We start from the raw sequence: 25,691 nt of genomic DNA, 5'->3' as shown, positions 1-25,691 counted from the left end.
CACACTTTCAAACACCATGCGCATTATCATAGACCAGATCTGCACATTATGTCAGAAATCACATAGACTTGAAGCACACATGGAAATGAGGTAATAAAATAAATCCTCCTGTCTTTCTAAACGCCTATGTGTTGTGGCATCACAATTAATTACAATTTCCACTTAAAGCTGAATATATTTATTATTGTCAACCAAATTTTGAGCCAATGCATGTTCATTGTTATATTTCTATCTTCAGTTAAAGCAGAAGGTAACTTTTTTTTTGCCAGACTACTGTGGCTAAGTGACAACACTAACCAAGTCTTGAATGACCTCAAATGACATATTTGAACTATTTAAGACAAGTTTTGGGGGAAAGGAGTTCATAAGAACAGAATCTTACACAAACCTAATTACCCCTAGATATCACAAACATTTACATTATCATGCCTTAGAACTATAAAACCCACAGATTACCTGTTAAAAAAATATCTTTCAAAGCAAATACCAACCTGCACAATATCCAAAACCATGCCGGCAGAAACAGTTCCAAATCCTGCTAGCAAAAAAGGTACAAGTATCTGCAATGCCATAATACTACTAGATTCTTTGGGTTGTTTTCTACTCCCTTCCACAATAATATCTTCATTACTGTCACTAGACAGGTTGTCTTCCTGCAACATGGCATCTGTTTCTGAAGTGTCCATTCCATCGCAGTAATTATAACTGGTAAAATCATCATATTTAGGGCTACAGCTAGTTGGGCTGTGTCCATTACTTCCATGAAAAGTTGGTTCTGCAAAGTGATGGTAGTCTGTGTGCTGGTCAGATCTAACATTATAATTGTGTCCTGCTGGTTGTAATCCATCTTGCCAGATACCATTCACTTTTTTGTGTCTTTCATCCTGGTTTATTTGGTAAACAACAGGAACCATGCTCAAAAGCAAATTCAAGAATTTATCAGACTGAATTGTACTAAAATTTATGGTCCAGTTTACAAAACCTTCTCTGTCATGAACTTTGCTGTTTGTTTTGGCAATGGTAGATCTGCCTTTACAGTTAGTCATAGTGCTACAGAAGTGCAGGTTGGAGAAGCACTTTGTTCTTCAGACGTCAGTGAAGAAATCTTGTAGATGAGTCATCAAGTGCCGCACTTGATAATTTTAAAACAGATAAACCAAAATGTTCCTTTTTTGCATGCAAAAAGTTTTTTTCAGAGATCTCAAATCTTCAACAATTCCATAAGCAAATCTGGACCTGGAAAAAAAAAAAGTATACATAAAAAACTTGAAAATATTTTAACTCTACAGAAAGCACAAGATAATAATTTAAATGTTTAGATCACCCACTACCTTTTCAAAGCAAGTGTTTGTAGACATGCTACTCTCCTCCAACCTTCAACTACCTAAATTGAAAGAAATTAAAAGGGAAAAAGAGAAAATTGGTGCGTGAGGAAGTTTCTCAAATCAGCGTACTTTCCAATGAGAGAAAGATAAAGCAATGAGGACTCTAAGTGAATTGGTGAGGGCCCAGCTTTTGCCTTAAAGTCCAGAAATCAAAGCCATTAGGCAAGTACTGTGTTTAGTCGTAGACTTGCAGTGGCCTTGAAAGCAGTAAGTCCCCAGACGAAATTGTTTGTGGAAGGTGCACAGGTGTGCTAAAACAGAGCCCACATGGTGCACTGTGGTGCTGCTACTGTTCTTCATACCCTGCGCTAATGGCAGGGAGCACAGAAAAAAAAAAAAGGGAAAAAAACACATTTCAAAAGAATTGTGGTAAGCCTGAAGTGATATTCTGGGTGGCACAGTCTTTATGTGTTGATAGCCTCTGCTCCTCAGCCCTGTAAAATGATCACAAAACAATATGCGCACGTGCAATTCAAAAGCACGCTGATTTAAGATCCTTACTTACTGAATTTGCTCTGAAGCAAACATATAAATTAGGTTAAATATAAAGAGATACTAAATATGCAATGAAGCTGGATGTTTTTTAATGAAATACTACAATATCAAGGCAGTAGTGAAATGCAGACCACTTCAGCCCAGTCTACAATAGTTTATATTTGTATATAAGCGAAGTTTATATTAGTGTATCTAGTATACTAGTGAATTAAAAATACACCTGCAGCACTATACTCATAAATATGGGATATTAAATTTTCATTAAAATTAGAAACAAACACTGTTAGGAGTTAGGATAAATAAGATATTACAAAACTGATTTTTATTTAATTTAGCATGAGGCATCGGTTGCAAATATTTCCTGAAAGATATTTTATTCTGCTGTCTGGTGACCACTAAAATATTATTACTTGATCAATATTAACACCAGATGTGGTCAGTTTGTTTTGTTTTCTGCAAGTCACCCAAAGACAATGTATCTTTTATGTTTAGTGTGATTTAATGTGTATTATTTCTGATTTCAAATTGCTGTTATGGTAAAATATTAGACAACGATATATAGGCAGTCTCGAGTCATTTGACATTTCCTTTGGCCACTTTGCCTTCCTCTTCCTTAGTTTTCATGTTGCAATAATAGTTACAGCAATTTACTAGAAGTACAACAGCACTCATTAGACTCTAAGTTTGTTGACCTGCATTTACTACTAGACTCCATGAACACAAGTAAATCGCTGGTACAAACAAAGAACAAAGGTTGGCAGACTGAACTAATACGCTGTTGGATAACACAATCCCACAGGCTCAAGAGAAAAAAAAAAAATCTATGCAAAGTTGGAAAAAGTTATATTTTTACAAACTGCAGGACATAGAAATAAATAGTTTAGGGTTGGAGGATTTTTTATCTGTTTTCCTGAGAAAATAGGGCTCCTAAGATCATACATATGTTATGATGCCTATACTTTCCATCTCTCCATTTCGATGTTTTTAAATCATTCAATATTTGCTAAGCAATTTCAATTACATTTGACAGAAAATAGAGATGTCAAAGCTTTTAGTTACTAGCAGCCTTACAGGAGAACCCGATTGGTGCCCTCGCTGTAAGGCCTCTACAAACATTAGTTAGGACAGTTCACCCACATACAGCCACAGCAAGTCAGCTTCAAATCTCCTGCTGCCTACAGAATTGCTTGTTTGGTTTTTGTGAGTGAGGAGACAACTCAGACTCAACGTGAAGACTTTCCCTATACCGATTGCATTATCCAAGGCAGCTCTGACCAAGAAAATAATTTTTTAAAAGCAGCAGTGGAGTTTATCTCTTGATTTAGAAAGAAGTCAAATTTTCCAAGAAAAAAACAAAGCAAAACCCACATTTTTTTCTACATGTCAAAAAGAGGAACCAAGATTCCTGAAATATCTTTTTGCCACTCTGTAGTAGTTTGTGCTACGTTGAACCTTTTGTTATATATAAAACCTCCTAGTCCTCAATTCTAGTTTCCACACACATAATTACGAGGAACAAAACAACAAAACGACTTTTGTTGCTGTCCCAGAGGAGCTCTAACCACCGTTGAAAATGGTGCTTGGTTATGTGCTACAGAAAGAGAACAAGAAGGAGCAATCTGGTTTCTGCCTGACCCAAACAAGGGTAAGTCAAGAAAGTAAAAGAAAAGATAGGGTGCATAAAAAAAGACAAGCAGATGTGTCATTAAACTAGCAACCTATTATCAGCATTTGTGACAACAGAGCTTTGTAGAAGGATTGAGAGGAATGAAAGGGAAGCTCATGGAAATGGTGGAAAATCAAGGTTTCAGGAAGGCTGTAACACAGGGTGCTGAAGGTTCCCAGCTGATTTATGAAGATGGAAAGCAGCACGGGAGTTCTGCACCGGGAAAATTTAAGATTGCTTTAGCCAGGTGAGTTTCAAGCACAGGAAGCATCCAGATTAGAGGTGAAAGAATTCAAAAATGGGATGTGGAACTAAGATGGGAAGTGTCCAAGATAAAAGCCACATAGCCCCACTCAGCCCCACTCTAAGGTTTTTTAGGAGTGGTGGGCTTGCTTTTTTTTTTTTGTTGTTGTTGTTTTTTTTTTGTTTTTTTTTTTTTTTGAGGCAGAGTGGAGGACTAAGACATGAAGGATTTCATTTCGCTCCCAGGGAAATACATTGAGAAATTTTCCCAATAGCTTTAACAAGGCAGTCTGGCTGTCATTGTGGTTACTCCAGTGTCCTCCAGTCACATCACTGGAGTGCTAGACCGCTGACTCATGGAAATTATTCATTTCTCTGGAACTCTGGCCAAAAACATTTCGGTTAATTGCCCATATCTTTATACCATATGGGGTTTTCTCCTTGAACGTCTATACTTTCTATTTTTTTAAGATATAGATCTTCTGGGGTTATTGTGATTTAATTTCATATGAGAAAGTATTAACAAATAGAAATCACACCTAAAAGAACAAAGAAGGGGGGCAGGAAAATGATCCAGTTAACTGCAAAAGTTACAACCAGGGAAAAAGGCTGGCCTGGATGGCTAACAGCTGAAATGAGAAAGTACAAAGCAGTCTGGATGACAGTCATTTCTATTTTTCCTACCAAAAAGACGTGAAGTGCCCAAATGAGGTAATGGTAAATGCTAAAAAATGAGAACTTTAGAAGACGAACTGAAAACTATCCTACGAAATATAAATATACAATGAAGAGTAATTACATCTTTAGAGCATATGCAGAGGAAATAACTTTGAAGCCTTCTGAATGTACGCATTCGTTTCTAAAATCCTGCTCCAGGAAAGATAATCTTCCAAATGTCATCTGATACAATAATTTTATCCTGAGTTACGGGATGCTAATATTGCTGCAGTTTTAGTTTTCTGCTTGTACCTACAAAACGCTTGTACCTACTACATCTAAGGAACAACACGATCTCAGGGATTAGAAGTCCCTAAGAAGCTTTATCATTGACAAGAACAATTGCAATCTTACTGTGTTGTCTAGAAAAGATATAGCCAGGTAAAGGAGCGAGCACTACTAGAGTAACTCATGTGAAATAAAGGAGGCAAAAATATCTAAAATTGCATCCAAAAATGCGAGGAGATAAGTGAATCTGGTTTCTTGCCATATAATCAGGAGGTCACAGAGAAAGGTGAAGTAATAAAGAAGAAAAAAAAAAAGTGATAAAAACAAAGATCCTTTGAGAAGTCAGAAAGCAGCCTCACATTTATTACACTCAGCATGTTACATGTGAAATGAAAGGACACCTTGTCTTTCTGCCTACAAGCAAAATAACGAGCTCTGCCCAGAGTATGAATATAATCATTTTCAACTTGTTATTGTTTCCTAAATAGCTACATTTAATAGTTCCTTCTTTTCCTTCATTCGCGTTATACCACATAACAATTACTGTGTGTTATTCACCTCTCTTTCTCAGCCTTGCAAACACACACGAATAGGAAACAGAGTCATACCCTGCTGTGTGCTGAGGACATATTCCTGAAAAGTGAGACACTTAGCAATCTGGCACACAACAAAGCAATTTGCTCCGCGAGAATTAATACAACTAATGCATACAGCAATTTTTAAAATACACACACAGAGACGGCATGTCTGCTGCTGAAACTGGACAGGCAGAAGGAGATGGTGTGGAAAATACAGAGGACCACCAGCTGGAAGAGATGCTGATTTTTGGAAACGGATAGCTGCTTCGGGAAAATCTCAGATACTTCAGTCATGAAACTGAACTCCTGACTGTAGTCAGATTTTTCCATCCTTCACCTCTGATTGACTTGATAGGTCTTGTTGCATCTGAGGAAGATGAGGATGACAAGGACAATGTCACTGTTCAGGAAGAGGCAGCAAGAACGGTCGTCATTATTACCCAAACATTGTTTCAGTCACAGTGAGGATTCAGTTCTCAGGAGCATAGCAAAGAGGTGCTTCTTATACACCTTGCCAGCACCTAAAGAACATCTACCACCAGCAGGATCAAGGGACTGGGCTCTGTGGCTAAAAATTTGATCATACTGCAAATAGACTGCTGACGATTGATTTGAAGCATGAAAACAATCACCATATTTTTTAAAGTACCTTTAGAAAAAGCGGAGGAGGGAAGAATGTTGAAGCACAGAATACAAAACTTTTCTAAAGTCAACATTGTGTCAGGCTAAAACAAATATTTATTGGAGTCTAAGGCTGGGAAAATTAATTTTCAGATTTCTTTCAGAGTCTGGCTAACAAAATGAAAAGATAACACCAAACTAAACAATACTGAGAGCTTTCACAGGATCCATATCTAATCATACCAGCCCTTTTTTTCCTATAAGCCGCAAACAATTTTTACAGGTAATTTTTAAGCAATAATAATCTCTATGTTGCACTTCTCCGCGGCTTACAGTAAAACACCATAGGTTAAACGTGTCTGAGAAACACCTCTCAGTACAAGAACAATCCCTGGAAAGGGATATTCAGGCATGTTATATGAAACATTAATGAAATACTGAGCTTTAATATGTTGCCATAATAAACAGGTAGGTAGTACCTTAGAAAGGGCCTTTCTTTGGGCAACAGACTATGTATGCAGTAATTTCTTGCAGAGAAAATTCAAGACTCTAGCTTTGCTCGTTTTCACACTTGTTTGCAACACTCTCCTCTTCAGAACAGCTAACATCCTAACCACATGTACAGCAACAGGAATTTTGCCATCAGTTTAACTGAGGTTAGGATTTCACCATTTGAGACACACCTGCAAACACCATTTATTAATTAAGGAGAGATCCTGGTGTGGCTGGATTTTGAATTTAAACCACCATATTTAAGTACCATTGAAGGAGATGTTGATATGTGGTTTTAAACAGTTTTCTATACCAGCTTGTGTAGCTATTGAATATCTAGTGTTTGATTCTTTTCCCTTCACGGGCTTTTTCTAACTATTCAACACTGGGATAATTATAACGAAATGGTCATTGCCATGTCTAAAGATGGATATAATGAAGAAGGTTATGTGAGATGGCTGTGCTACCATTCAGAGAGACCTTGGCAGGCTGGAGGAATAGGAGAAGAGGAATCTCATGAAGGTTAGCAACAGGAAATGCGAAGTCCTGCTGGTGGGGAGAAATAAGGCCACGCTCCAGCACAGGCTGGGGGCCCAGCAGCTAGAAAGCACCTGTACAGAGAAGGCCCCATGGGAGAACAAGCTGACCATCAGCCAGCAGCATGCAACTGCTGCAGAAAGGCCAAGAGCATCCCAGGCTGAATCCTGCTGGCAGTCCAGTGGAAGGTAATGAAGATGGTATGGGGACTGGAGCATCTGATAGGTGAGGAGAGGCTGCGAGAGCCAGAACTGTTCAACACCAAGAAAAAAATGCTCAGAGAGATCTTGCCAAGTGTACAAGTAACTGGTGAGAGTAGTTAAAAAGATGAAGCCAGACTCTTCAGTGGTACTGAGTGAAAGGATGAGGCAGTGGACACAAATTTAAACACTTAAAATTCTGTTTATACATAAGAAAAAAGTGTTTTTTTTTGTTTTTTTTTTCTTTCCCTTTTTGTTTTTCCACACTGTGAGTGTGGCTGAACACTGGTCCAAGCAGGTTACAGAGTCTCCATTCTTGGTGATACAATCCAAGCGGACGCGGCCCAGAGCAGCCTGCCCTAGCTGACCCTACACTGAGCAGCGGTGGTTGATGGGGCAGTGTCCAGAGTTCCCTTCCAACCTCAACAGTTCTGAGATTCTGAAGTCTGGAATGTGACATTTTAGGGGATATTTTATAGGTTTAGAATAAGATTTACACGGGTCATATAGGATCTGCACGGCCTCTTCTCCACTGCTGTGCCCTGTGTCTGTACAAATTCCCAGTATCGCCCCGACATCCTTATGTCAGCTCTGGCTAATCATTTACACGGCTGTGTCCTGGTGAACATAGCAGAAAGTGAAAGCTACATCAGTTCACCTCAGCATATAGACAGAGAAAACAGGCTGTATTGTTATTAACCAGTTTGTAGCATCCAAATCCTAACATGGTGCACTATGCTAAGATTATTTATACCCGATACTTAATGTTTGGGATGAAAAAATGGAAAACATGCTGAAAAATAATAAATGTTGTGTGCACAGCAGATAAACAGGCATCACATACCATTTTTTAAAATATTATGTGATATACTAGTTAACATGGCGTTCATTTTTTGGCAGCTGTAGGTTAAATCAACTGCAAATGAGACCAAAAAAAGAGAAAAAAATAGATGAAACAACCTCCAAATGCCTTCTTGAAAATAATGAAGACACTGAAAGAGCAGCCAGCCTCAGGCTCAATTTTCAGACAAGTTTCAGACTGCTGCATTTCACTTCCTGAACATGGCAGCTTTCGATTTTGGCCCCGAGAAAGGGAAAAGCAGCTGTCAGAAAAAGATTTGGTTTGCCTCTGCACTTTTAAGGCAACTCAATTAAAAGAGACCCAAACAGAGCCAGAAACGAAGCGGCAGGCTGTGAAATGCGGTCAGGTTGCAAAATCACCCAAACGGAATGCCGGCACGGAAACTGTCTGGCAAATCACATCCAGACCATCAAAAGCAGGTGGGGAAGCTTGAAACAGAAGAGGTAGCGCTCTCCTTTAGATTAAGTAACCATTAGGTGCTTACCTGGATGAGTCCTAACTGCACTGTTTGGGATCCTGATTACAGGTTTCCACTGTCATCATGAGGGAGGGACAAATTACTTATTAACCCAGACCTCACATTGTTTTGGGGGGATAATATCCTAAAGTATCTGAAAAGAAAATGATATGTTTTATTTTTTCCTTCTGAAATGTCTACCAGTCGTACCGTGTCATTACGCTTCCAGGTTCATAATCTCTCTAAGGCAATATAAGCGGGGAATACTGCCAAAACAGGTCTTCCCATCTAATCTCATCTTTTTACCCGCATTACTGAGCTGGTAAAGCACAGATAACTTAGGGTATCTACTAACAGCTGGCAGGACTCTACCTAGAAGAGACGTATGAGACTTTTTTTCCTGTATCTTTATGATTTATTACTGATACTAAAACCAAACAATAATTTAATGTTATATGCTGCACTTATCAGAGCCTGGCTAATATATTGTGGTCTATAATCTAGGATAAAATGCTAGGACACGACTGCATCCTGGACAGCACAGGGCGGGAGGCGCAGTAATATTTACTGAAATTAGGGAAAGTGGTTGCAGCTCCTACTTGAACGTAATTGAGAATTAATGATGGAGTGGAGGAAATGACAGAAAGCTCTTATGTTTTGGCAGGAGAGGATGGAACGAGCGCAAGTGTTGTGTCACCACATGTTAATCGCAAAGCTTGTAGGAAAAAAAAAAAAAAAAAAAAAAAAAAAAAAAAAAGAAAGAAGGAAGGTGATGGTCGCATCCTGCACGCCTCCTGGTCGGGCAGAAGCTTCTTGCTTTTCCAGCGACCCCAGCCAGACCCCGGCGCAGCTGAAGGGCGCCAGGTGGGACCAGCACCGCGAGGGAGATGCGGGGAGCGCCGGGCGCCGGCAGTGCCTCCGCGGAGCCGGTACCGGGCCGAGCAGCCCCAGGGCAGGCCACAGCACCGGGGCCGCGGGCAGGGGCAGGCTGCGGGGCCGCCTCACCCCGCAGCACCCGGCCGGGCCCCCGCGGCTCCGCCCGGCGGGGAAACTTTCCCGGACTCCCCCTCCCCCGGTGGGGGCGGCAGCTGGCCGGCCGCCCGCCCCTTACCCGCCGCCCCGTCCCCGTCCCCCCCCGTCCCCTCCGTCCCCTTCCCCTCGCCGCCCCTCACCTGAGCGAGGCGGGCAGCGGCCGGCGGGGCCGCTCCATCGCGGCGGTGACAGCTGCGGGCGAGGTGAGCGGCGCCGCACCGAGCAGGCGCGGAAGCGGCGGGCGGCCCCCGCGATGATGTGGCCCCGTGATGCGCCGCCGCCACCGGCAGCCCGCAGCCGGCGGAGGGGAAGGGGCCGGGCGGCCGCGGCCGCCACCCGCCCGCTGCCCCGCCGCTGAGGGAGCCGCCCCGCAGCCCCCGGGGAGCCCAAGGGGCGGTGGAGGCAGCCCTGGCCTAGGGGTTGGGGGGCGGAAGGTTTGCTGGCAGAGCTTTCCGAGGCAGCAGTTTTGGCTTTACTTCGGATTTTTTGTTTTTATTTTTGCTACTGGGGCATTTTCGTTCTGTCCTGCAGCGTGGTTAAAAATAGCTTCTGAAGAAACGGGGTTTTCTGGGTATTTGGGTCAGCTGAAATATTCTGGCTCTTGTCAGGCCGCCTACCCTGCCCACGACACCAAGCGCTTGAGTGCAAGTCCGTGCATACCATGCCTGCAACCGACTGCCCGTCCCAAGTGAAGTGCCACTCGCTGACTTGTTGCGTGGCCAAGGCCTTTCTGGGCCCTGTTAATCAACCCTCAAAACCCTCATCTGGAAGCACGCTTGTTTTTTTAGCTTAGTGCATTAAAATGGCAAAGCCTGCTGAATCTGTGCGGTTGTTACCACTGTTGGTGTTATTCCCCAACGGCTGCTCCGCGCTTCAAGGCACTGGGGATGCCTGAAGTGGAAAGTGAAAAGTGAAAGAGAAGGTAGAGGAAGGAAAGGCAACCTGGATTTAATGATGGTGGCAGTAGCCAAGCCTGCAGCATCTTTTTTCCTTTCTGTCAACAGACCAGAAGAGAGCAGTGGCAAGGCACCAAGTATCTGCCATCGGCTGGAGCTAGCTGCCTCAAGGTGCTTGGAAAAGCAGCAGCTCAAGCACAGGACGATGTATTCACAGGATGACAGCCAAAACGCTCTGCACTGCAGCAGTGGCACACAAAGCATCACCATGAGCTCTGAGTCAAGACTGCGTTGAAGAAATGAAGCAGCCCAAACCTTTGGGCTATCAGTTCTTAAACCCTGTGGGCTACAGGAGCTGTTGTCCCCTGGCCTCTTGACAGCCACAGGTACCTGCACCTTGTGCTATGTAGCCTGGGTACCCAGCTGGGTGCTGTGCAAATGAAGTAAAGCACTCTTTTGCTATCGGTATTGCCAACTGTGGCTTGGAATATACGAGAATAGCACCCGAGGGTGCTGTTCCTGGCTTTTCTCATTGCTTGCTTGGGCATCTTGCACAACTCACCGCATCACACCCTGCCAGGGGTTCCTTGGCAGCACGGTGTGTCCCTCCCTCCGCTCAGGTTGCTTTGTGCCCATGGATGAAATGCCTTACTTGGGGCACACGTGTGGTTATTCTGGGCTGGGAGCAAATTCAGAGACTCTCAGTGTTTTGTGGCCCACCACTAAATAACTCAGTCCTCAGCATCTGGCAGTCTTCAAGAGCGGGCAGAGGGATCCTTCTTGGAAGCTGGAATTCCGGAGCACAGCTGGGCAGAAAGGTGCGAACCAGGCAGCAAATTCAAAAAGTTTCACATCTCCTAGGGCAATAGTTACCTGATTACTCCTTGTCCTCATGTTGGGCGTGGACATCCCATCTCCTCCCTTAGGAAGCATTCAGTTCTGGTTTTAGGGCTTTCCGCTGCCCAGCTTACAGACAGCGTCGGGAGCTGAACCTGGCAGCTGCAGCACTCGCTTTTCCAAACAACTACACTTCCCTCAGGATCCCACATTTACCTTCCCAGATTCTGATCATAAAAACCGTAAAGTTACCAAAAAAGGCGTTCCACCAAGATTCCAACTTCCTTTTTTTAATTATTTTTCGCTTTGGAGCGCACCCCCCCCCTCCCCCCGGAGCCCGCCAGGGGTCGCTGAGGGGCCTTCCCCGGCCGCCATTTTCCGGCCGGGTGCGCGCATGGCGGCGGCGCCGGGCGCCTCCCGGGAGCTGCTGGCCGCGGGGCGCCGCTCAGGTGAGCGGCCGACGCGGGGCCGGGGAGGGGGCGGCGGGACCCCCGTGCTCGGGGAGGGGGCAGCGCCGCCAGCCCTCTTCAGCTGGGCCTCCGGGGATCGGGGCCTGCAGCCGGGGTGCCCCCCGCTTCGGCCGGTAGCGGGGAGCCGGCCCCAGCCGCAGCCCGGGGGTCTCCAGTTTGCCAAGTAAACCTCTGAGGAAGGCTTTGAAATGACTGCTGGGCAGACCAGTGCTCCGTGTAGTCTGGTAGCCTTTCTCCCAGCAACTGCGGTAGCATGTGATACAGAGGGCTCGTTACCCCGAGCAGCGGCTGCTGCCCGTTTCTGCAATCGCTGTGCCTGCAGCTGCAGGGTAGGGCTGCTGGGGGGCACGTTCCCGCTCAGCCCCGCGGGATCTGGTGGTGCCCGCTGCCCTGAGCTCGTCTCACCCCGCTTTGTACCTGCTGAGCCGGCTGCTCTCACGCTCCCTGTGGTAGCAGGTTCTAGATACCCACTCCCTACGTGTGTACAGGGGTACTGACATGTCCCATCCCAAACAAACGTGAAAAAACAGCATTTGCAGGAAAGCGGACTGGAATTTCTGGAGGCAGAGACGGCTGAGTTAACCCTCATCTGTTTAGGTTTGGAGTAGAGAGGGGGAGAAGGAGCAGCAAGAGAAGAGCTTCACGCTTAAAATGTGAATTTGTGGTTGGTGCAGGTAAACATTTAAATGCTCGTTTTGTTTCCAGGGCTAGAAGAAACATTACTGATTAATTCTAAACATAGCAGCAAGAAGGCCACAACTTTACAGACGGTTAGGATGCCAAGGAGTAATGGTACGTATAACTGCTGCTGGGACAGTGGCAACTACTAGGTATTTTATTTAACGTAAGTTAACATTTAATACTTTAACAGTTCAACGTGCTTATGCATCTGTGAATCTGCAAGTATCTCCTTGCCGTGGTAAAGGGAGGAATTCTCATGCTCTGTTTTGTTAGTGTTAGATTCTTTGTTGCAGTTACACGTCCTACAGGTTTATGGTGTAACTGCTGTTTCTGCAAAACTAGATTTGCTGTGCTAGGTGTTGCAGTTTTAAGTTTTAGAGACTCACGCTCAGAGAAAAATCCCAATGTCTGCATACAGTGAATTAGCTAGGCTGTAACTTTGGTCTTCATTTATTCAGCTACTTTCAAATTCATGCATGTTATGTGGATCATTTTAATAACTTATTTTTTGATGAACATTCTGCCAGAATTATTAAGCCAGACCAGATAATATTTCATTCATAATTAATTAATTGGAATGCATGTCTTTATGGAAATGACAGCGTTTCAGATGTACGTTATGCCTGTTAGACTTGCATGGGGCTCATTCAGAATAGTACTTAGTACTGAGGGAGGTTTCTGTAGAGGACAAGTGCGTTATATTTCAACCTAGATCATCTGTCTCTCTCCCACCATCTTAACTTCAGAGCCCTTTTTGGTAATAGTATTACTTTATTTTGTGTACCATGATATCTGTGCTACAGCTAATTTTTCTGTCATCTTTGAGTCCTTCAGTTTGGAAGGAAAGTAAGGAGGAGGACATAGTTTTATTTCCACTGGAGGTAATGCTGATGTGGAAGTTTCTCAAGATGGCATTCGATGCGTATTTTTAACCATGGCATTTACTAGCCACATTTTGTTTGAAGAATCCAAATGGAACTGTAGGTGTGATTTCTTCACCTGTACCACATGCTGACCAATTCTGTGTCTTTTTGCAATTTATGTCTTGGGAAATAGAATACTACAAAGAATCCTCCTATTAAAACATAAGCTGACAATTGGAAATAACAATTGAAATGGAATCTGTTTAGAAGCTCAGATTTCTGAGGTATAAATGTGTAAGTGATTATGTGTCTTTTTATAGATATGCAGGTGGTAATTATTTCTGTTTCAGTTTTGGACAGAGTACAGAGCTTTTTACCACAGATGGCGCATGCAAATGATGAGCTAAGAAGAAAAATGGTAACAGCACCAGCTCATCAATTTGATATTGAAAATCTAGACGACGCCACAGAAAAAGTTATAGAAATGGTAAATACTATATATTTGGTTCTATACAAAAAATTTAGATACAAGTAAAATAACCCTCTGATCTTAGAAAGAACTAGGCTGAAGAATAGTGAAAAAAAAGATGGATTATGAGAATTGTTGCAACATGCTGATGTGGTATGGGTAACGGGCAGGATTTTAAAAAGATTTTTCATGTGGCAACATCTGATAAAAGTCTTAGCTTTATAATAAATGAGCTAGGAGACCTAGTCATTAATAGTATAGTGCTATTTGCAGATCATGTAAGAAAAGTATTTGCATAATAAATATGTATCCTGTGTTTTGCATATTTTGTATTCATACATATATTTATATACACGTATATATTTATATGTGCATTTAGTATATTTAACATATTTTGTATAAATCTATATTCCTGTATTTTGCCTTGCAGCATACAGGAAGTTTTTGAGGTGAGAACTGTCAGTTTAAGACAGATGTTTTCAGAGAAAAACACAGACCTCAAATCATAGCTCTACGTATGGAAATATACAATCATTTTTGCTTCAGAAAATATCCTGGTGATTTAAACTACTTGCTACTTTGTGTTGATGGTTGTAGTACCATCAATAATACTAGATTATATGATTTATATTCATAAATATATATACACACTTTATATACATATATCACAAACCCTTTATACATTAAGTGGTTTGATTTAAATTCTTTACTGAATATTAGTTTTGATGCTTGCTACTCATCAGTTTAAACTTCTAATTCAGACTGAGTTCAGCCTGAATGAATCATATTCAGTTCTCTCTTTTATAATGATACAAATATGTCCTTATGTTTGTTATTGGGCAATAAAATTACAACTTTAATATTTATGAATCTGTTTATGATACCTGTCATAATCATAGAAGAAGCCAAAAGTCTAATTGTGGCTGTGGTTTTCTTATGCTAGTAGGGCTGATTGATTTGTTTTCTTTATATTTTACTCAAATGATAGAAGTGATACAGAAACATATAATGTGTTAACTCAGTGGTTTTTGTTTGTTTGTTTGTTTGTTTGTTTGTTTTCAGAACGTGGCTGTAGTTGAACTGAGTGGTTCTGATACAGATGAAGAGATACTAACTTCAGAAGATGACTCGGAATCTGGAGATGACTGTACAAGTGATGAAGTGACAATACACAACATTAAGTTTCCTAAACCAAAGGGAGAAAAGGGCAAAATAGAAATTTTGGACAGCAAAGTGAATGAGTAAATCCATTTTTATTTTACTTTTTTTAAAAAGAAAAACCAACTATGTTTTCTTTCTTTGACAGTTTGGCCCTTAAAACTACCTTGTTTCCCAATGTGACGTTTTCCAAAATCACATAAAATGCTATAGTTTACATAGAGGAGAATTCAGGATCTACTCATGGCTCTGAGGCAAGCTGCATCTCTGAAGATTAAGTACTGTCTTATTCATCAAACAAAATGGAAATTCCAAGCTTCATCATGAGATTAGACAAAGAAAGTGGCTAGAATTTGGGGCACTTGAACAGGAAGGCGTGCTGCAGAGCTAGTTAAGAACTGTTACTTTGTTGAATAAAGATTTTTGTAGCATTCTGTAGTGTTCTTAAAATAAATATTTGCTTCAAGGGGAGGAAAGAGGTAACTAGGAGAAAAATATTTTTTTAATATGGTGTCCTGTGAAATGTTATGTACCATGTCTTCAATATTAAACGTTATCTTAAAGTACATCAGAGGTTGTCTACATTGCGCTCATGATAGTAGCTGTTGAACACCAAAGCAGTGGTTGGAGCCATTTCAAGATGAGGTAGCATGGTAAAGGACAGCTTTGTAACAAGCCATGACTTGAGAGAGTTTGAGAAAGGATTCTTGGCTTGCACGGAGTTACGGGTGGGTTGCTGCTAGTCCCTGAACTAGCTCGTATCTGCAGTGTTTGTGGCTATAGTGTAGATATCCTCAGTAATTACATAGTTAAAAGTCTGCCTTTGTGGTGTTAAAACTGCTCTAAGCCACACTTCTCATCTCCCACTTTCTCTACCACGTTTCTGTCCTCTCCATTTGGTTAACAATCGCCACTGCCAGAAGAATAAGAAGGTTAATTTTCAGTATGCCTGTACTGAGGTTGAACTAGTTTGAAACAGTTGTAGAACTGTAATCAGTGAAGTTACGTCTTATTTGTACTTCCCTCAGACTGATCAAATACAATGATTTGGGCTGTTGAATTTACAGATGGCTTTGCATTTTAGAAGAATCTATGATGCTCCTGGGTATCAGTTTTTTTCTTAAAGGAACTTGGCATTTTCTACACCATTAAAGTAAAATTTTCCATATTGTATTTACTGAAGTATCAAATTTAAAACATGACTTGAAACCTGCAATTATTTACACCATTTATTTTAAATCCAGCACTTTTTCTAGAGTTTTATGATCTGTTTTGTAGTGTTTCTGATAAGAAATTACAAGGATTCTGGTCTTTCACAGAGTGGCTTCTTAAAAATGGAAGGGGGAGCATGATTCACTGAGATTACCTGATTAAGTCACTGAGTATTTTAGGGAATGGGGAGGATGGGAATCAATGAATGGGGCTGCTACTTTTAACGGTAGCTCACAGATCATATTAAACTCTAGGTGGAGTTGCAGACTAAGAAGAGCAAGCAGTCCTAAATAGGTTTAGTTTGTTAGATGAGGTCTTGACCTATTCGGAAAGCTTCAAACTGAAGAAAGTTTGAAAGCCAATGTCTTAACTCAGTCATTTTAAAATAGACTTTCCTGTAGGTTAGTATAAAATGGTGATAACAGTCCATCTGCGCAGACACAAAGTGATTTTAATCTGTTAATGTAAACACCTTTCAAACTGCAGGCAGATCACATGTTCCATATCAACAAAAAGATAGAAAATATTCTCAGTAACTTTAGCTTGATATGCATAGTTTTAACACTGATGTTGAACTCTGTATGCGTTATACAAAGATCATAGTAAGTGCACTTTCTTGCATTGATTTACTTCTTATGGCACAAAGGTTTTCTGTACTGCTGAAGAGTCACCAGAGCAGCGTGTTTAATTGCTACTGTAAAACTTGAACTCGTTTATAGCAAAAATGACATAATATGCATATTTTAGTTCAACTTTAAGTCAAGCTTTATGACTAAAGATTAAAAATGATCACGTAGATACTATGTTCACACAAATAAGTAGTAGGCATGTGAGAACTTATCTTTCAGTTGTGGTTTGGCTTTTTTTTTTTAATATCTTTTTTTTTTTGGCTTGTGCTTACAACTGCTACCGTTGCTGGATAATTTATATAACTTCAGGTTAATTCCCAAATACTTTTGTCTTTCAGTGAGACTAAAATTTGGACCTGATTTACAGAAATTTATCAATGGAATGGGTATATTTGTTTTCTAGTTGTAGCACTGCAAACAGCATATCCTGGGCATGGTATTAAGTGCTTCGTGGAGTTCTTAAGATTAAAACTTTGCCAAAAGTTTACTTTCCAAGTGAGGCTGTTAATATTCCACAGTGATGGCCTTTGTTCTGAGATATTCATGAAGAGCTTCTTCACCTGTACAAGCACAATATTAATCAGTTAGAACAGCAGCTAAATGAAAGTTGTCAGAGAATGTAACTATATCATTGAAGAAAAAATCAAAATGCTTTAGCCAACATTTGAGTCCTTAACAAATTATGAGAAACTAATTGTTTACCCCCCTCCCCCCCCAGATTTACAGAAATGGTTTAACAAAAAGAGACCAAACCCAAAAAGTGTGGAAAGAAAAGAGCTGGAATTTAGCAAGCAATCACTTGGGTGGGATTGAAGTGGCATCAATCTCTAGATGGCAGCTGTGGGGGGGGGCTCATATTTGCATTTAAGAAGTTTGGTTTGCCTTTAAGTTTCCAGATAAAAATTCTGTGTGGAAGTTTTTAATCTTCCTTGCCCGCCCCCCCCCCCGATAATATTAATCATTTTGGTTTCTACAGATGTCTGATAGTTGCTAGAAATTCAAAAGGCAAAAATCTGTTGCATTACTTTGAAAAAAATATCTTTACTTTTTCATCGCCATGAGGCTTGATCTGTCCAGACTTGTAAAGTTTCTTTGCTAGACTAAACCTGACTATTTTTTGAAACATTTTTTAAAACGAAAATATCTTCATGCAATCTTTCTCAGTGCTCATTGGCAGATTTTGGTAACATTTCGAGGCATAAGGAGATTTCTGAACCTCTTACAAGCTTAGAGGAGAGACCTAAATTAACATTCTTTCTGAGGGAAATGAAAGAAGATTTTGGCCAATACCTTTGCTGCTTGACAGCATTTTGTAGCCTGCAGGCATCTCTGGATAAGCTGTCATTTGACTGCTTGAGAGGAATATTCTGGATGCTGTAGCATTACTTAATATTTGTACAGGAGGGACTGAATTGGAGGTATTGAGGTGGGAATATTGTGAGGATGGGAGAGGAATTAGATCGCTCCCTGGAGGAATGTGGGAGATGCAGGAAATGCATCCAGAACTTTTGCTTTAGTAGTTCATGGGTAAGGTTGTTTTTTTATTGATTTTGATTGTTGGATAAGAAATGAAGTAGAGAACAACTTACCTAAATCTTTTCCAAAGCCAGACTGTTTAAATCCACCAAATGGTGCTGCCACATCAGTTTTGTTATATGTATTTATAAAAACTGTCCCAGCTTCTAGCTTTTCACTGATATAGAGAGCTTTGCTTATGTCTTTTGTGAAAACGCCTGAAGCTAAACCATATTCTGTGGTGTTTGCCCGTCGCAGCACTCCATCAACATCCCTGTGGGAGAAAGAATTGATTTAATTGCTAGGATGTAAAATAAACAAGTGCTAGCAAGCTTTCACCTTCGTTTTCATTGAAAAACCTTTTCCCATGTGCTCTCTTCTCCAGTTAGCTTTGTGTGTCTACTTCTGTGACTACTCTGTGTGTCAATCTGTCACATTTAAGGAAATTCATACACTTGCTTCAAATTTATAAAGCTTGTATTTACATTTCTGTGTGTAAGACTACACTAAGAAATGTCGGAAGAAAAGTTGCACTATGCATGCTAACTTTGCTCAGCTATGGCACAACTTGGGGATTAGAGCAATACGAAAACGTTTGTAAAGCTGAGCTTGGCAGCAGGTTTATGAATCAGTTTGCCAAAATTTGCAAGTTAACAGAGAATAAATGTTGTATCTCAGCCTTCTATTGTGACACGTCTTTTCAGGCCATGTTCAGAGTGCTATTTTCTGATTGTATTTCACCTCCATATACCTTCAAAACTAAAACTTCAAAAACGTGTTATAGTCCCTCATCACTCTACATAATTTGTAGCTATAAAAGGGTATCTGTGTGGCCAGTTCTTCAATGCAGTTTGATACTGCCGCAAAATGAAACCTGCTAGAAATAACCTTATATAAAAACATCATGTAACTTATCTCATCTGTTTGTAAAATAATTCCTATGATATAAAATGATTTTGTGGACTGCCAATTTTAAAAGGTTTCACTTAAAAAAATAATGTGCCAGTCTCACCCAATGCACAAAAATGCTATGCAGTCCTTTGAGAGAAAGAGAAGAATAAGCAATTACACTGGGAAAAAAAATACACATTTTGTAATTTGATCAAGCTTTCGTAATATTTTTACTGATCTTATATAACTGCATTAAATACCAGTTCTTACTTAAGAAGTGGCACTTGGGGTTGCCTCCAACTCCCTTGCACATTTCTAATAGCATTAGTTCTATACTGACACAGAGAAGGATACCCCATACTAAAAATGTTCAGGGTTTAGGTGGAAGAGGACCTAGGAGGGATTCAGCCAGGATTCAGCCAGGTTTACAAGATTAAACAGAATTACGCTACATATTTTATCATTTCTATGCGTAAGGTGAAAATGAGGAGGTAAAGTTTCAGACAGTAACCAGAAGAGAACATACCCATTTTTAAATTTGGAAATCACCATCACAGGACCAAAGGACTCTTCCTGGGCAATATACATATGGTCTTCAACATCTGTGAATACCGTGGGTTCCATGAAGAAACCTAAACAGAAGATAAAGCAACATTTATTTAGGCATGGACAAAATGCCTTGTGGTTTGTATCATCCAGGCCATTCGTTTTGTGTACTTTGACATCATCATAGATATGCTGAGACTTGAAACATTAAAACAGTAAGAGCTATATGAATGAAGTATGAATAGAAATGCATGTGTGTAAGCACCAGTGTAACCGCAGCACAAGGGTTAAAAGAATGGCCTTGATCAGAACAAAAACATGCTGCTCAAGCCCAGACCAGAAGGCCTGCATGCCACAAGCCCAGGTGACTCCTCAGAGGAAGACCCTGCACTATGGCATCAGGAAGAAAAGGTTACGGCATGTCACAGAGGTCACTGCTTTTCTTGTTACCCAACAGGAAGACAGACTAGCCATAAATTTCTGTATGTTACAAACAAGGGAAATCACCTGATGGGCAGCAACTTTGCCTAAGTTTTATGAAGGCTGAAGTAAAGAAAATTCTAAGACAAAGGCTCACCTAGTAACAATTGTTCATTTCTAAGGGGTGTGAAAAAAAAATCAAAAAATTAGTTCATTGTTGCCAATCAAGAATTGTTCCAGTCTTAGATGTAAATGATCCTGGCCACCTAGATCTTGGTGAGCAAGTGTATTTCGCTGTAGTGGGTAAAATCAACTTCCAAGAATTTGTATAATTGCCTCCTCCTTCCTGCTTAGTTTTGTTACACTGATTTATTGTAGCTACAAATCTCCATGTTCTTTTTCTTTGGGGATGCATTTGGTATATTGTAAAACTCAGACACAAATGTCTATTATTCATTTCTGATAAATCACAGACGCCCATGAGAAAACGCTGCTTTCCCATTAAACTTAATGCACACATGCTTTATATAACAAAACAGGCTTTTGATAATAGTACCTAATGCAGACTCTGCCAGCAGTTTCCTCAGTCAGCTTTAGTATTTTGTTCATCTAAATGGATATAATTATGCTTGACAGTTCAGTGATGTTCCAAAAAAGGCTTCAGTGCTCCACAAACAATAGCAGTAAATGATCATAAGATTCTAATACAGACTAGATTCTGACTCAATTTTGTACATTACATTTTGGTTGCACAGGATCTCTTAATATGAGCCTTGAACACACTGTTCTCAAGTGCTACCTTGGACTTACCTTGTACAGTTTCAATGATATTGCTGCTTTATGTATAGCAGCAGAGACATAAACACTGGCTTTTATTTAAAGTGTAAAAATTCCAAACACTTTTGGACAATACCTTACCTGGTCTACATACTTGCTTTCCTCCATACACTAGAGTGGCTCCTTCTTTTACTCCAGTTTCACAATATTGCAGCAGCTTTTCCAAATGTGCCTTGTGATTTTGTGGACCATGATCCGTAGATCTATCAAGTGGGTCACCGATTTTCATCTTTTTAATTTCTTCCACCTATGGGTTACCCAATTAAAATGAAGTTATGTAACATGAAATGGTTGTTAAAGTGACATGTCACTGAGCGCGCTTCTTGATGGTGTTTTGAAGCTTGGCACAAAGAAAGGGCTGCACTCTTAGAGGGTGAAAGCTCCTCCCCTTCTAAAATGAGACAGTGTATATAATCTTGGTAAGCTCTGGTTACTACTCTAAGTTTTTGATGCTGTTTTCATGTACTCATTCTCTTCTGTTATTAAGAAAACATCTAAAATGTTAGCTTTTACCAGTGGTAAATGAGTTATCACAATCATTTCCTGGTCTTGAACTGTAGAAATGAATTCTCCAATGGTATGGTATGGTAACTATTAGATTTTTAGGAATGACTAGCTACGAATCCAATATGCCTTTTTCAAACTTCATAGCAATCTTCAATCACACTGACTATCTACTTCAATGTCACTTATCTCCGCTTTACTGATAAAAAATATCTCCCTTTGGTGTCTTCCTTTTAAACCTGTAAGAGGGTCACAAGAATTAGCATTGCCTACCCTAAGCAATAATGAGAAGTTAAACAACTGAAAATAACAAGAAATGCAAGTTTCTATAAAACTAGTGGATCTTTGTGCCACAGTAACACATCTGCTTAAACTTTATTCTTTAAATATCTTACCACTTTTCTAACAAATTCATCGTGGATTGACTCCTCCACAAACAGCCTGCCAGCAGCAATGCAGTTTTCTCCTTTGTTGAAATATACTGCTCCCATACCCTGATCAAGGGAAAAAAAAATAAAAAATAAAATAAAATATTTATGTATTTATAGGTATCCTCTTGTTCATTCTCTGTTTCATTCTGTTTCCTTCAGATGCATTCAATGCTTGTAACACTCAAAGTGTGATGCTTCATGTAAAGGGACATCATCAATGCAACAAGCAGACTAATCTTATAACTGGCAACACACTGCTCTGGAGACAAATGGCTTGGGATGAACCCATTAGCACTGCTCTTTTCATTTCCATCAGTGTTCCACAGAAACACCTGCTACAGCATCACAGTGAAGAGAGCTAACAGCATGACCAGCAAACATAAAGCTGTGTTAATCCACTGAGCAATACTGCTTGTGTAGATAGTCTCATGTAATGGGGTGAACATTACCTCACTGTAATCTGCAGTGAACCTTCTATTTCAAGAGTGTAGATTCAGAATGAATGCAGTATGTTCCCTTTTATTTACCAAAAATTGATGCCTAACACTGTTTTTGCAGGGGAAGTACGGAGGTGGCAGAAAAAAAGGCAGGAAAAATAGAATTCACTCAAAGTTGTTTTTTGGATGCTGCAAAGGCCTAGAATTTTGCCATTAGTAGGTAAGATGAGGATCATGTGCTAATGTCAAGTGTGTGGCAAAAAAATGCACAGTTTTTAAAAAAACCATCAATGTTATGTATATCTCAGGCCAACCTCTGCATCACCCTCTTACTTCTACATGTAAAAAGAGTGGTATGACCAAGCAGTGCACTGACTGCAGAGTTTCAACTTTTATTTACACATATACTTCACTGTGCAGTCACTCAGACTCTTGTCCTGCCAACACAAGCTCAACAAATGTGTAAAGTATATAACAGTTTCTTCCTGATTTCTGAGACCTTCATTTACTTCTTAGTGGGCAACCTGTATCTGTTGTCATTTTGTCGAGTCAGATCACTTGAGCTTAAATAAGCTTAAATCTAACAATTTTCTTGTTTGCTATTTTTACTTTGAAATTTTAACTGCATTAAAACTGGTTGGGAAGGTGAATTATGTGATTGATGGTGAATTAAGAAGCATTGTATGGCAAAAGGGAGCTCACTGTATATCTTAGCTCACTTTCAGACTTTTATTTTTGAACCTTTTTTTTTTTTCCTTTTTTGAGTATCAGAATTTGACAAGAAATCACTTTTAATGTGTTAACTTGGCTGATGAAAATAATTTCTAATTATATTTCATTGTTGTGTTGTTCTGTCTAATGTACACTTCTTGTAGGACAAATCCCTGTCTTTTTGGCACAGTGTGTACAATTCAATTGTGCTGGCATAAAGTAACATCTTATGGAAAGGGAGTCTGTTTTCTAACAGATTACACAGCTCTTCATGCAAGGGTTCCCTGCTGCAGTTTCTGACAAAAAGAGTACTGCTATACTCTGAGGTTGTATCACCAAGGCTTTGGGTTTACTTTATTTCAAGGTAACATTACCATTTTTACAGCTCTGTCAAGATCGCAGTCATTGAATATGATCAGTGGTGATTTACCACCAAGTTCAAGTGAAACTTTCTTCAGATTAGTGGCTGCACTGGAAAAATAAAGATTATGTAAAAACAAACAACAACAACAAAAACGCACAAACTTTTTAAATAGTTGTTTTCATTATTTCCTTTGAATCATAACTAGTGAAAATGTATAGTATAAACCTCTACTTTCTAACAATGACTTAGAATTCTACGTACATGTAAACAACCATTTGTAGTTGTGCTTGTGTATTACTGCTACATGCAAGATATAGCTAATAAAGTACTCAAGAACTAGATAAAGTGGCATTTATTTATGAATCTTATGCTGAGAATACCTCTTCATGATCTCTTTACCAGTTGGCGTTGAACCAGTGAATCCAATTTTGCGAACATCTGGATGTTTAGACAGGTGCTGTCCCACTAGGCCACCTGGGATGGGAAAAAGAGCTTAGCTGGACAGTACATAAGCAATTTTTACTACTCCAGTAATAGCACTGTACACAGAAAGAGCTGATTATGTCGATCAAGTGAAATATCACATCCTTATTTATATTTACAGCTTTATTCATATGACTATGAAAATATCCTGTTAGTTAACTTAAATCACATTAATGTGTCCAAATTCCCTCATTTCTCTGTTCCAAAGAATATCTTCCCTAATATTCCACTGTAGGTGGAATGATCAGATTTGTAATAGAGCCTGCTCTGTACAGTTACTTTGTCACTTTACTTCTTCAAGGGAAAGATGAAAATGGTGTCAATAGGTAACACGGGATGGACCACATTATTTATAGTGACCAATAAGCATCTTACCTGCTTGCTTTTGGTCTCAAAATCATGTTTAAATACCTCCAAGTGATGATAAGAGTAGGAGAAAAAATGAAGTCTTACAGTCTATTGCAACATGTTTCTCTCTAATGCACTGCTTTTCAGAGTATTCATGTTATCTGCCTGAGCTTAGAAAGGGTGTAGGCTGACAGCTCTTACCACTAGTTAGAGCCAGGTGACATACAGAAATTTCCAATTCAGTTCTGGAAATTCATGAAATCGCTGTATGACACGGATGCAAGCCTACTACCTACAAAGATAAACAAACTTATGTACCAGGTCTTCAAAGGCACAATTCTAGTTCCCCAGCTTTAACATGACCTACTCTTCCCAGAAAAAAAAAATGATTAGTTGAAGTTTTACCTGAACCAGGCAGAATATTTATAACACCCTTAGGAAATCCAGCTTTAGCGGTGAGTTCTGCAAACTTCAAGGAAGTCAGAGGTGTGACCTAATTATAAGCACCAAGATTAGGTCTCGTATTTTAATTAAATGTACAACAGTAACTCTTACACTAAGTACTTCTTAATTTTGAATTATTTTCTGCAAGAAACAACAACTTTTAATTTGTCAATACTGTGAGGAAGAAGATGGATATTGTATCATTCTTGAAAATGAGAGTACCACCAGAGTAGAATTTAAGACAACCAGTATCTTGTATCATCATGGCTATTTATATTATTATACATGCACTTTAAAACATAGAACAGGTTAGCCTATGGATGAAATTCACTAGGGTGACTGAATTATTTTGCCTGAACAAATACCGGAGGACCTGAGCCATTTGTACATTACTTTTAGTTTTTACCTGAGCTGGCTTGAGAACCAATGTGTTGCCTGCAGCCAAGCATGCCGCACTCTTCCATGCAAGCATCATCAGTGGGTAATTCCATGGGATAACAATTGCACAGACACTTAAGGTAGGGAAAAATGGGGTAAGATTACAGTTTGGAAGGCAGCTTTTGAATGACTTTTTTATATGCCAAGGTTGTCACTAAGAAGAAAAAAGTGATACTTACCCTATTGGCTCTTTCTTGGTGAATGTTAGATTATGGTTTGGCCGGGCCTGGTTAATTGGAATTGTAGCACCCTGAAAAAAATACAGATTAATACTGGTACCATTTAATCATTTTTGTTTCAAATAGAATTGCCATATAAGTATGTTTTGGAAAGCCAGAGAATGGTCTTCAAAACCAGAAACACTTAGGCATCAGAGAAAGGAGCAGGGATGTTTCTACTGTAAAATTTCCTACTAAGATTACTGTAACCAAATCCTGATTTTCAGTTGGGTGACAGAAAGGCATAGATAACAAAAATCTGGAAGAACATAAAGCAAGAATCTAATGGAGGAAAGAAAACTGAATGATATTCCTAGTTGTGGATCTTAGAGGTACTTGCTGTTGAACCTGTGCTGTTTGCTGTGGTACCAAGCAA

General features: G+C 40.0%; 3 protein-coding genes across 3 annotated transcripts in view; 1 reads left to right on the top strand and 2 right to left on the bottom strand.

Moving 5' to 3' along the window:
* The window catches only part of SLC41A2 (solute carrier family 41 member 2), a 60,245-nt gene extending 50,570 nt beyond the window's left edge, over window positions 1-9,675 (bottom strand). Inside the window, exons 1-2 of the mRNA XM_035341443.1 lie at window positions 9,654-9,675; window positions 492-1,236 (exon numbers count right to left, since the gene is read on the bottom strand). Coding sequence (XP_035197334.1) covers window positions 492-1,046 — 555 coding nt within the window. The 5' untranslated portion in view covers window positions 1,047-1,236; window positions 9,654-9,675. The remainder of the gene's footprint in view (window positions 1-491; window positions 1,237-9,653) is intronic.
* A 1,892-nt stretch (window positions 9,676-11,567) lies between these two features.
* C1H12orf45 (chromosome 1 C12orf45 homolog) lies at window positions 11,568-15,453 on the top strand. The gene is made up of 4 exons (XM_035341459.1): window positions 11,568-11,695; window positions 12,422-12,508; window positions 13,611-13,747; window positions 14,792-15,453. The coding sequence occupies exons 1-4, from the start codon at window positions 11,641-11,643 to the stop codon at window positions 14,972-14,974; spliced, it is 462 nt and encodes a 153-aa protein (XP_035197350.1). The 5' UTR covers window positions 11,568-11,640; the 3' UTR covers window positions 14,975-15,453.
* Window positions 15,454-16,530: 1,077 nt separating this feature from the next.
* ALDH1L2 (aldehyde dehydrogenase 1 family member L2) overlaps window positions 16,531-25,691 on the bottom strand; it is a 33,814-nt gene continuing 24,653 nt past the window's right edge. Inside the window, exons 14-23 of the mRNA XM_035341427.1 lie at window positions 25,277-25,347; window positions 25,066-25,171; window positions 24,621-24,708; window positions 23,765-23,858; window positions 23,395-23,491; window positions 21,837-21,935; window positions 21,019-21,184; window positions 19,661-19,766; window positions 18,318-18,517; window positions 16,531-17,288 (exon numbers count right to left, since the gene is read on the bottom strand). Of these exons, the coding sequence (XP_035197318.1) occupies window positions 17,233-17,288; window positions 18,318-18,517; window positions 19,661-19,766; window positions 21,019-21,184; window positions 21,837-21,935; window positions 23,395-23,491; window positions 23,765-23,858; window positions 24,621-24,708; window positions 25,066-25,171; window positions 25,277-25,347 (1,083 nt within the window). The 3' untranslated portion in view covers window positions 16,531-17,232. The remainder of the gene's footprint in view (window positions 17,289-18,317; window positions 18,518-19,660; window positions 19,767-21,018; window positions 21,185-21,836; window positions 21,936-23,394; window positions 23,492-23,764; window positions 23,859-24,620; window positions 24,709-25,065; window positions 25,172-25,276; window positions 25,348-25,691) is intronic.

This window comes from Oxyura jamaicensis, chromosome 1 (genome assembly GCF_011077185.1).
Source record: "Oxyura jamaicensis isolate SHBP4307 breed ruddy duck chromosome 1, BPBGC_Ojam_1.0, whole genome shotgun sequence".
NCBI classification, from domain to species: domain Eukaryota; kingdom Metazoa; phylum Chordata; class Aves; order Anseriformes; family Anatidae; genus Oxyura; species Oxyura jamaicensis.
The sequence above is the reverse complement of the archived record's forward strand: the minus strand, read 5'-3'. Positions and strand labels throughout refer to the sequence as shown.

Bases quoted from the DNA above. Each gene is read 5' to 3' on its own strand.
- C1H12orf45 (XM_035341459.1), top strand. From the start codon at position 11,641: ATGGCGGCGGCGCCGGGCGCCTCCCGGGAGCTGCTGGCCGCGGGGCGC. The intron at 12,509-13,610 runs GTACGTATAACT...TTTCTGTTTCAG, and splicing joins TAGGATGCCAAGGAGTAATG to TTTTGGACAGAGTACAGAGC. The intron at 13,748-14,791 runs GTAAATACTATA...GTTTGTTTTCAG, and splicing joins CAGAAAAAGTTATAGAAATG to AACGTGGCTGTAGTTGAACT.